General features: G+C 42.9%; 1 protein-coding gene across 1 annotated transcript in view; it reads left to right on the top strand.

Moving 5' to 3' along the window:
• Positions 1–12,352, top strand: part of LOC126090865 (headcase protein-like) — a 746,517-nt gene that overhangs the window by 200,224 nt on the left and 533,941 nt on the right. The window contains exon 2 of the mRNA XM_049907017.1: positions 1,609–1,705. Coding sequence (XP_049762974.1) covers positions 1,609–1,705 — 97 coding nt within the window. The remainder of the gene's footprint in view (positions 1–1,608; positions 1,706–12,352) is intronic.

The raw sequence follows: 12,352 nt of genomic DNA, 5'->3' as shown, positions 1-12,352 counted from the left end.
ACGTGAACTTGCGGCGAGCACTTGTTAAATGTCACGTAATCTTATATGTTGATTAAAATGATAAATCGAATCTGAAGAAAGCTTCTTCTCTCGAGGAACGAGGCCCGTCATCCTCATCTGTAGGACAGTTTCAACTACAGAATCTCGTGACCTCGCTCAGTACGACACTCACATAAGGTTTTTGTTATACTCACGCAGTTTGGGACAATCTGATGATCAGGAGGTGTACTCCATCATTTCGTCATAGGCTCACAAGACGAAATACCACTTACGCTCTTAAACGAGCCCATTGGCCGCGTTGGATGACATGTTAGCCACCATCATTGAAGTAAGTAATGGTAATGAGTGTTGCAAGTGTGCCGATGTATGGAATCAATGCAGCAAAATGGGTCAGCATGCTTGACAATGGCAGAAGAATCTGTCGTGTTAGACGTGTCCTGGACGCTCTTTGAATGGAAATGCGTAATTTGTTGGTGTGTCAATGCGGACTGCCCAAGTTATCTACAAGGAATAGTGTATCTACACCGAATAGTATACTACTCGCAACCAGTTAACACGTGTAAGAACGATAGTCGTAAAATTACTCAAGTCGAAGGAACCAGAAACGACTGTTATGCGTTGTCAGTGACAATTGGTTTCAAATCCGACAGGAATAGCTGTCGTCAGAAAATCCAGTATAATCTTAATTAGTTTCCTTGTGAACGCTACGAAGAGAACTGCATGTAATGTACCATACCGTGCAAACTAGCTACCATTCGTTCTCATATAAATTTATCGAGTCACGTGCCTGTAAATGCCTGTTGAAAATACCTCCACGTAACATAGGAACTGGGCAATTTTAATTTGCTCACAAAATGAAACTAATTGTTTCTGTCTTTATTCTGGTAACTCATTTCACTACATGAAAAACGCTGGCAGCTATCAGTGATTGTTTTGCTTTGCTTTGCTTCTAGAGAATTGTGCAGTGTTGAGGAGGAACTACATAGACAACTCTCTGAAACAGTTGGTCCGCTTTTTCGTGAATATTTGTCACTGAATCTGCAATCATTAATACTCATTATAGATTAACAATTAGCGTAGCCAAATACTGTCATTTCTCCTACGCTTCGATTCCATATACATATTTTATATATAAATATAATGAAGAGGCTATAACTCACCCACCTTAAGGTAGTTCTCCACATTCCAGCTGCACCTCCAAATAAGATTAGATTTATTATCTTGGAGTAATAATCCTGCTGCATATTTTGTATGGCCGGTAATAAGAGCTATAACGATGTATGTGAAATGTTAAGATTAGTAATATTTGTAATGAAAGTAATCAGTTCTCATTGACTACTGCATGTTAAGTGCTCATGTAATTCTGAATTGGTATCCTGAGAGTGCCATTTATATTTGCTAAATTATTGGATATATGCGGGTAATCAAAGTGTCACGGGAAAGTCCAGAAACTTAATAATACGTTTTTTATCGTTGTGGCTATATCGTTATGCGATTATCGCTCTTACAGCGTAGTCCGTTACGAAGTGAAAGCACTTCCCGTTTACGTAACAGTGTTTACGTACTTGACTGTCCCCAGTTAATAAATTGTTGCTGTTGTTTTTGCAGGGCGGGTGCCGGCGGCAATGGCATCTTCTCCAGGCGTCAAGATTTTAGCTCCTTCAACTCACTGCCACGCCACAAACTCAACTCCTACCACATCAAGGTAAGTGCAGAATAGGGCCCTCCTTTCACCTGTACCGTTTCCAGGAATTATCGTATCAGATTCACGGGTTTATCCGCGGGCGACAAGTATCAGTTAACGTAGCCGAATGGACTTAACACGAGTACTAATCAGACATCAGAATTGTTGTACTAAATGAAATGCTACACATTCATAACGTTGTGATTAGCTCCTGTGTAATAACGTCTTCACACCGCCTACGCAGCTACAGTAAACTGTCATTGCTGTCTGCGTGGACCACGGTGCTTATGATATTTGTGACCTATTTTAATGAAGGGTTGTGTTCGGTACTTTAAATCTGCCTGTGATAAAGAAAATGCTACATAACAATTGTGAAGGGAAGTTATTCGTTTTTGGTTTTTCCAGTTTCCTGTGGTACGTTTCGTCCTGTGATGACGTGCAATATTTGTCACGAAATCTCGAATTTCCTCTCCTTGATATGCAGAGGTTCTAAATAGATTTTTTGATGAATGCGAAAAAGAGGTGACTTGCATTCACAAACAAATCATACAACTGGAAAGGAATCCCTGGAATTATTTTATTTAAATTTAATACAGTTTCATTTTCAACGAATATAATGCTTGCATTCACCATTTTAGTTATTGAAAAACACATAGTTTACGGTGGAGAATTACGTTGACTACCAAACTAGGACGCAGCTTATCTTGAAGTCAGTGTGTGCTGCATTACCGGAGCACACACCTCGTGATCTGTTGAAACATATTACTGTTAAACATTTCAGAGTCTATTTGCAGATTGCCTTTGGAGATAGAACCACAACAGAACACTGCACGATGCTTCATCTTCATTCTGTCACCCTTACCTAGGTTTTATTTACTTATTCCTCCCCATAGCAGTTTCGCATCAAACACAGTTTTAACTTTGCAGAGACGAAATTAATGACTAATCAAAAATAAGTATATCTTGGAAGCCGTAGTTACTACTTTGTAATCACTTTTATTTATGGTGATCCGTCCGTCAGATGGGAATAAGAAACACGGCGGTCCCCTTGGTGCATTTCGGTAGGAGCAGGCTGTATGTCAACGCGGGATTCATCCTCTGTCTTCTCTCATCGTCATATCACCAATACTAATATGACACTACACACACACACACACACACACACACACACACACACACACACACACACACACTATTTACAGTAACCTATGCGAAACTATCACACTTACAACCCAGGACGCAAACGGCCAAAGGGGCGTCAATTAGGATAGATTTGCACTATGTCGTGAGCCATACTAATTTGTTAGGCGTCGGAAAAGAATAACTGCATTCAGTACAAATACTACTGTCAGTCGATGACTATTTTTTACCCAGCCTGGTTTGGAGAATTGTTGCTAGAAGCAGTTTTTATTTGAAGGCACCATATTGGGCAAGGGTGGTTTCTTGTGAGCTCCATATTTTACGAGCAAAGAATTCGACAGTATTTTTTCCGGCATACGATACCACATATTCCGCTCTTGGTATGTATAATACGCTCTTGTTTTCCTAGTGCGGTGAGTGGAGTGACGCAAGGCCGTGGATATAAGGAGGGGGACCATGGGTCACGGAGCTGCGCAGTTGGACGGCTGTACGCTGGAAAAAACCGCGGAACTGGTTTCAGTAGCGGTGCGATACACCACGTTACACGTCGGTTAATACTACGCCCTACAGTGTTTGCTGCAGCTCACCCGGAACCGCTCCACATTTCTCTTTGCTTAGGCCCCGATTGTCGTCCACCGCCTCTGCGTTTAGGGAAAGGGGAAAACCAAATGCGTAAGAGGGGTCGCTCGCAGGAAACATACATTTTCACACGAAAGTTCCATACCAGCAGGAATCGACACTATTAACCGCTGTACCACGATCCATCGTTACTGTCAAGCTGCTCTCTCTTTTTTTCCCCCTCCAGTGTAGTGTTAACGGTGGGGTGCAGTTTCCACACTGCAGAGAGTTGTGTTTCCATATTCCAGAGAGTTAAGTTGGCTGCTGTGGAACACATTTTGGTCTTTTCAGCCAAGTGTCCTAGTAGGTTGGGAGTGGGGCTTAGGGGTTCTCAATTAAGAATATTGGAGGAGATTTCGAGTTTCGACATTCATCTGATGAGCAAGGGAAATAAGGGTACACGACTATTTTTAATTTATTTCTGGGTGATTTTTGACCACTACGAGACAAAAAAATGTATCTCTCTCTCTCTCTCTCTCTCTCTCTCTCTCTCTCTCTCTCTCTCTCTGTGCACGCTTCGTGGCGATTTGTTATAACTTTTTCTCCTGTACGTGTGACCGCTGTTTAAGTGTTGAACTAACAACTTATACTACTTGCTGGCTTCTGATTTCTTTCTTCCTCATGTCTGTTACTTGTAGCACCACTTCGCTTAGTAGCTTTGCTAGTAGTCTGCAGCAAACTTGCGCTCCAATCACAGCTCGCTCCTCAAAGCACCAAGCGCGCGTGCCTACGAATGAAAAGTAACATTTTGAAGGCCGTGTATTTCATGTGACTTCTGCAGTTTTTCATCATTGATGTAAGGAAACTACAGAAAAGCTAATTCTGGATGACCGTACGAAGATTTGAACTCCATTCCTCCCGAAAGCGAGTCCAGTGCCTTGTGTGCCAACTCGCTGTGTGTTATGAGAGTGTCTATTAGAAGTAAGTGACCGATTTCCTTACTCATTTCATGTATCCGCCCTTCTGTTCACTCCAATTTCGTTAAATAAAAACTTATTATCTGTGATATTTCTTGCTTTCTGGGTCAATCCCAGAAAACGAGATTCCGGAGCCTGTAATACATGCAAAATCTAAAAAATACCCGGGAACAAGTGGAAAAAAATCTAGTATACGTATTGTAAAATGTGTGTCCCAAATCATTATTGCATTTCTTGATTAAATTGTAACGATTGAACATCAACCTGTGTCTTAACCGAAGGTTACTAATTCACATCAATGCGATAGTACTTTACCTAGAGTTAGCTTGTTCAAGTCTTTGTGATGGAAGAAAGTTTCATCACTAGTGTTTGATCAGAAATTCAAGAAGTGCGTCATAGTTCTTGAGTAAATACATAATCTCTCTGCAGTATCTCAACATCAACCACGCCGACAACAGGGCAGTATCTCAACATCAACCACGCCGACAACAGTTTCCTGTGGGTATGCTGCAGCGTATTGATATGGATGCCAGCTTCGTGGAAGGATGTTTATTCTCAGATGAGGCAACCTTTCATCTATCGGGAAGGCTTAATAGGCATAATGTTCGCAAAATACGCACATTGTCATTGAACATGTTCGTGATAGCCCTAAACTAAACGTCTGGTGTGGGCTAATACACGACAGGATGTTGGACCGTTCTTCTTTGCAGAACAAACTGTGAATGGGTCAGTATATCTGGGCATGCTGGAGCAGTTTGTTTACCCTCAGATACAAGACTTGCAACCCAACATCATTTTTCATCAAGATGGAGCTCTGCCGCATTGGTCAACAGCTGTTCGCAAGTTCCTAGATAGGAAATTTCCCAATCGTTGGATCGGGCGCGGAGGATATATTGCCTGGCCACCATGTTCACCTGACATTACGCCGCTTGATTTCTTCATGTGGGGATTCGTGGATGACCGCGTGTATGCGACCAAAGTGGACGATATTCCTACGTTGCGACATCGCATCACTAATGCGATTGCAACAATAACAGAGGAAATGTTACAAAGAACTTGGCATGAAACTGAATACAGTCTCGATATTCTTCGTGCCACAGACGGTTCACATGTAGAGGTGTATTGATGATAAATAAATAAATTATTTGAGATGCTCTACAATGAGGTGCATTTTTCTTTGTCGTATCTACTGTGTGTGTTTTTCCTGGGTCTTTGAAATCAGGGAGGTTTGAATGGGACACCCTGCATTGTGGATGAATACGACGAGCGTACGGTAAGTAATGCAACACATTTTTTTGTGGAAGCAGGTTGGTTTTATTCATAATTCCAATACACGGTATTATTCCCCATTCTTTTGCCTACAAAACCTTTTTTTTAAAGATAATATCCGTTGAATGCCACGGTCTTATGCCACCTTACTAGGAGGGCGTGTGTGCCTGCACGGTACCACACTACTGGTCGACGTCAGAGGTGCCGCTGAATCGATAATCTCCCCATCAACCACGCACTGCTTCCAGCGGAGTACATCCTTCATCGTGGCAGGTGGTCCTTTGTTGCTCTTTATGGTCTTCTGTTATGCGGCATGGAACCCAGCGGACACACACCATTGAGTACCCAACTGGTTGGCGAGTGTGTCACCACTGCCAACAGAAATGTCCAGTTGTGCAACTAGGTGCCTGATTGTGATCTGTTGATCATCCCGAGTGAGTGTGTCCGCACGTTCCAACTTCCAGCACGTTCCAACTTCCAGCATTGCGAGAGTCACAGCTGTGTGCGGCCAGGCGGCATGCGGGAGATCGGACAGGTTTGCGCGACCTTGTGATGATGACAGACGCCTCGCCCGACGACTCACCGTGCATTTGTACACTGACAGGTCTCCATAGACGTTTTGCAAGGGCGTATGAAGATTTGCGATGCTGCTCTTTTCCAGGAAAAGAAGCTCAGTGAGAGCGCTCTGCTTGGAACGCATTTCCGTTACAGACGCCGTTGTGAAGGTTAAATATAGCGCCGCCACCTATCGGAACTTCAGGAAACCATAGGGGCTGAAGCGGGAATATTCCAAGACGTCGCACTAAAAATTCATCATTTTACAAACGAAATTGACCGAGCGAGGTGGCGCAGTGGCTAGCTCACTGGGCTCGCATTCTGGAGGACGCCGGTTCAATCCCGCGTCGACCGTCCTTATTTAGGTTTTCCGTGATTTCCCTAAATCGCTTCAGCCAGATGCCGGGATGGTTCCTTTGAAAGGGCACGGCCGACTTCCTTCCACATCCTTCCCTAATCCGATGAGACCGATAACCTCGCTGTCTGATCTCCTCCCCCAAACCACCCAACCCAATCGAAATTCGCTGAGAAAAAAATGCGTTGCATCACTTACGGAACGCCCCTCGTAGCTGGAAAGACCCGTTATTGTACGATTACGCGGAAGCTGAGCAGTCAGTAGTAGTAGTCACATTCATAAAATACCTCCGTGCTCACAGAGCGATTTAAAGTGCAATGACCACATAAAAATAATCGCAGTTAAGGCAGATGCCAAACTGAAATCTGTTGGAAGAACCGTCTGGAAATTTAGTCCACATGGAAAGGAGGTGGGTGACAGAACCATCGTTCGACTTATACCTGAATATTGCTCATCAATCTGGGGTAGGATTGATGGAGGAAATGAAGATCCAAAGAAGTGCAGCACATTTTTTTACAGATTTATGTAGTAAGCGCGAAAGCCTCACAGAGGTGCTAGCAAACTCTAGTAGCAGACACTGCGTGGGAAGCGTTCGGCAGCACAGATTAGTTTACTAAGAGCAAACGTTCCTAGAAGAGTCAGGCATTATACTGCTCCCTCCTACGTATATCTCGGAATAAGATCATGAAGATGAAATGAGAGATTCGAGCAATCGTTCTTCCACGAGCCGTCACCACACAAACTACCCGCACATCGTAAAGTTGCATGCAGAATATACACTACTGGCCATTACAATTTCTACACCACGAAGATGACATGCTACAGACGCGAAATTTAACAGATAGGAAGAAGATGCTGTGATATGCAAATGATTAGCTTTTCAGAGCATTCACACTAGGTTGGCGCTGGTGGCGACACCTACAACCTGCTGACATGAAGAAAGTTTCCAACCGATTATCATACACAAAAACCAGTTGACCGTTGCCTGGTGAAACGTTGTTGTGATGCCTCGTGTAAGGACGAGAAATGCATACCATCACATTTCCTATTTTGATAAAGGTCGGATTGTAGCCTATCGCGATTACGGTTTGTCGTATCGCGACATTGCTGCTCGCGTTGTTCGAGATCCAATGACTGTTAGCAGAATATGGAATCGGTGGGTTCAGGAGGGTAATACGGAAAGCCGTGCCGGATCCCAACTGCCTCGTATCATTAGCAGTCGAGATGACAGGCATCTTATTCGCATGGCTGTAAAAGATCGTGCAGCCACGTCTCGATCCCTGAGTCAACAGATGGGGACGTTTGCAAGACAACAACCATCTGCACGAACAGTTCGACGACGTTTGCAGCAGCATGGACTATCAGCTCGAAGACCATGGCTGCGGTTACCCTTGACGCTGCATCACAGACAGGAGCGCCTGCGACGGTGTACTCAACGACGAACCTGGGTGCACGAATGGCAAAACGTCATTTTTTCGGATGAATCCAGGTTCTGTTTACAGCATCATGATGGTCGCATCCGTGTTTGGCGACATCGCGGTGAACGCACATTGTAAGTGTGTATTCATCATCTCCGTACTGGCGTATCACCCGGCGTGATGGTATGGGGTGCCATTAGTTACACGTCTCGGTCAGCTCTTGCTCGCATTGACGGCACTTTGAACAGTGGACGTTACATTTCAGATTTGTTACGACCCGTGGTTCTACCCTTCATTCGTTCTTTGCGAAACCCTACATTTCAACAGGTTAATGCTCGACCGCATGTTGCAGGTCCTGTGCGGGCCCTTCTGGATACAGAAAATTTTCGACTGCTGCCCTGGCCTGCACATTCTCCAGATCTCTCACCAATTGAAAACGTCTGGTCAATGGTGACCGAGCAACTGGCTTGTCACAATACGCCAGTCACTACTTTTGATGAACTGTGGTATCGTGTTGAAGCTGCATGGGCAGCTGTACATGTACACGCCATCCAAGCTCTGTTTGATTCAATGCCCAGGCGTATTAAGGCCGTTATTACGGCCACAGGTGGTTGTTCTGTGTACTGATTTCTCAGGATCTATGCACCCAAATCGCGTGAAAATGTATTCACATGTCAGTCCTAGTGTAATATATTAGTCCAAGGAATACCCGTTTATCATCTGCATTTCTTCTCCCGTGTAGCAGCTTTAATGGCCAGTAGTGTAGATGGATACGTAGATGTAGAAATCTAAGCTTGTGTTCCATCTGCAGTTTAATCTCTCATGCATATGTTGAAGTGTAATATATTAGTCCAAGGAATACCCGTTTATCATCTGCATTTCTTCTCCCGTGTAGCAGCTTTAATGGCCAGTAGTGTAGATGGATACGTAGATGTAGAAATCTAAGCTTGTGTTCCATCTGCAGTTTAATCTCTCATGCATATGTTGAAGTATATGTTGAAGCATATGATAAAGTAGTACTAGCGAAAGCTCAAGCTATGAAATTATATTTCAGTTTATTAAGAAATTTCTGTCTAGGAATTTTGTGAATAATGTTTGCAGAAGTTTTTCTGGTGTGAGAATGCCAGAGGCGCCAGATCCTGTGAAAGGCGTTGCCACTGAAGCCACGTGTCGGCGTCACGTGGTGGATACGTGCCCTGGAGATGCCATGAGGTGCTCCGGTATTACTATTGACAACGTGCGCAGAAGAGCGTGAGAGATTGGGAAGCACGTAGGCCATCCGTGGGTATTCGAATGTAGGCCCAGCTGCGCTGCTCGGGAAACATCCAGCGTCCGAGTCGTCAGGAGAAGAGTGGCGTGTGCGAGTCGCATTTGGTAACATCAAGGTCCCCACCGAATCGCAGACTTGTACGTCTGCGCTCCCATTGTAGCTTTAGAGTGCCGGTACCATAGTGAAAACTAGTCGTGATAAAAAAAGAACCTCAGTGCAATGCACCCTTAGGATAAATGACAGTGGGGTAACCATTTTATAATTATTCCTCGATAATAAGTTATTTACTGCAGTTCTGGGATTGAGAAAAGTGCCTTCATGTGTGTTGATAAACCTCGTTGGATTGTGACCGCGCACTTATGTACCGCAACATCATTTTTCACGCAGATACATATATAAATATATAGCTGTGTTTATTATCTCTGCAGTCAGAGGTTCCTTTCTGGAATATGTATAAGTAGTAGTAGTAGTAGTAGTAGTAGTAGTAGCAGCAGCAGCAGGCTTCTAAGGGACTCGAAGCTCACATCATTCCTCCAGATACTCCTGTCTCCTGCTGCCTCTTGCCAGTTATTTATTCCCAATCTTTCGCAATGCAATCCATTTCATTGCACCAAGTACTCCAGGGTCTCCCCCTTGGTCTTTTGTCGTATGGTCTCTCCCTGTATATTCTTAACACAATTTGGTCTTCTTTCATTATCATCAGATGTCCAGCCGATTCAGTCTTGTAGAATTCTGACAATGGCAAGCAAAGCGTTTGTTTCTGAAGAAGAGAAATTTGTTGACATCGAGTATAGATTTAAGTGTCAGGAAGTCGTTTCTGAAAGTATTTGTATGGAGTGTAGCCATGTATGGAAGTGAAACATGGACGATAAGTAGTCTGGACAAGAAGAGTATAGAAGCTTTCGAAATGTGGTGCTACAGAGGAATGCTGAAGATTAGATGGGGAGATCACATAACTAATGAGGAGGTATTGAATAGAATTGGGGAGAAGAGGAGTTTGTGGCACAACTTGACAAGAAGAAGGCACCAGTTGGTAGGACATGTTCTGAGGCATCAAGGGATCACAAATTTAGCATTGGAGGGCAGCATGGAGGGTAAAAATCGTAGAGGGAGACCAAGAGATGAATACACTAAGCAGATTCAGAAGGATGGAGGTTGCAGTAAGTACTGGGAGATGAAGAAGCTAGCACAGGATAGAGTAGCATGGAGAGCTGCATCAAACCAGTCTCAGGACTGAAGACCACAACAACAACAACTATCGTTGGTTGTTGTGATAGCTCATGGATTCCTATGTTGTGTCTTCTCTTCCAGCATTGTGATTCATGTGAATGTGGATCAAAGATTTTTCTATAAACTTTATTCTCAACACTTGTAAATGATGGTGTTCTGTTTTCGCCAGGCTCCATGTTTCTGCCCCATAGATTAGAACTGATTTAATTATTGTATTATATAATTTTATTTTAGTTTTTGTAGTCAGCAGTTTAGATCCTAAGAGATTTTGCATTGCATAATAGGCTCGGTTAGCATTTTGCAGTGTCGCTTTTATTTCTACCTGTCTCTGATTTTGTTCATCTATCACAGACGCCAGAAATTTGCGCTGTTCAACACGCTCGAATTTGTGTTCACCAACTATTTGATGTGATTAGTTATCCCATTGATCTCTACATCCTTGAACTATCATGTATTTCGTTTTCTCTTCATTTACTTTCAGGCTAAATCTTGACGCTTCTGAAGCTCCACAAATAATTGCCTAGTCTCTGTTTGCAATGAGCACTAGTTCATCTGCGTATGCTAACACGTTAATTTTTCATTCTTGAAGGATCCCAGCAGGTACCAGTTTGAGTTTCCTCACAACTCTTTCTAAAGCTATATTGAAGAGGAGGAGGGACAAAGCATCTCCTTGTCTCAACCTAGTTTTATTTTTAAAATGATCAGACTTTAATCGACTTAGTATTTTTATCCATTCATACTTTGGAGGAATTTATCAATTTACTAGGGAAACCAAATTCAGTCATTAGATTCCACAAACTTTGTCTATGGATAGAATCATAAGCTTTCACGTAATTGATGAATAGATCATGTATTCTTTGTTTATATTCCCAAACTTATTCAAAAAAATGGTTCAAATGGCTCTGAGCACTATGGGACTTAACATCTGAGGTCATCAGTCCCCTAGAACGTAGAACTACTTAAACCTAACTAACCTAAGGACACACACACACACACACACACACACACACACACACACACACATGCCCGAGGCAGGCTTCGAACCTGCGACCGTAGCGGTCGCGCGGTTCCAGACTGAAGCGCCTAGAACCGCTCGGCCACACCGGCCGGCCAAACTTATTCATTTATTGATTTGATTACAAATATGTTGTCAGTGGTGGATCTGTTTTTGCGGAAGCTATTTTGATAATCCCCAATTATATTTTCTGCATATGGTTTTAAGCGGCATATCAGTAAACAAGATAAGATATTATAACCTGTATTGACTAATGATATCCCACTATAGATTCTGAGATCTTCCTTGTCTCCTTTTTATGTATAGGGACTATTAATGATCCTGTCCACTCTGTTGGAATGTTCTCTGTTTTCCAGATCATCTGTATAAGATGAAATAAACGTCTGTGCAGTGCTTCTCCTCCATATGTTAGTATCTCAGCTGGGATGCTATCACTGCCAGTTGCTTTACCATTTTTAGGCGTTTGATATACTCTACCACCTCTTCATATATTGGTTCTGGAATTTCCTCACAGTTGTGACTGTTGCTGGAACTATTAATTGGTGCTTCTGGATCAGAACAATTCGGTAGGTTGTCAAAATACTCCTTGCTTGTCGCTAAAATCGTCATATTGCCATTTAAATCCTTCGTCACCTTGGTTTTGTAATTAAAACCTTTTCTAATTTTGTTGGTTGTACCATACATTTTCCGGATGTTGTTATTTTCATGATATTCATGAACAGATTCAATCTGTTGTTTTAGGAATTGTTTCTTTTTCTTCCGTTTAATTTTGTGTGCCTGCCTTTGAGCCTGCTGATAAGCAAGTTCTATTTCAGGCTTCTTATTTGTTTGCAACCATTTTTTCCGTAGTTTCATAACCTTGTCTTCAGCTTCTTCACACT

Source organism: Schistocerca cancellata, chromosome 1, assembly GCF_023864275.1.
Source record: "Schistocerca cancellata isolate TAMUIC-IGC-003103 chromosome 1, iqSchCanc2.1, whole genome shotgun sequence".
NCBI lineage: Eukaryota > Metazoa > Arthropoda > Insecta > Orthoptera > Acrididae > Schistocerca > Schistocerca cancellata.
Note: the sequence above shows the minus strand (reverse complement) of the source record. Positions and strands in the feature narration are given on the sequence as shown.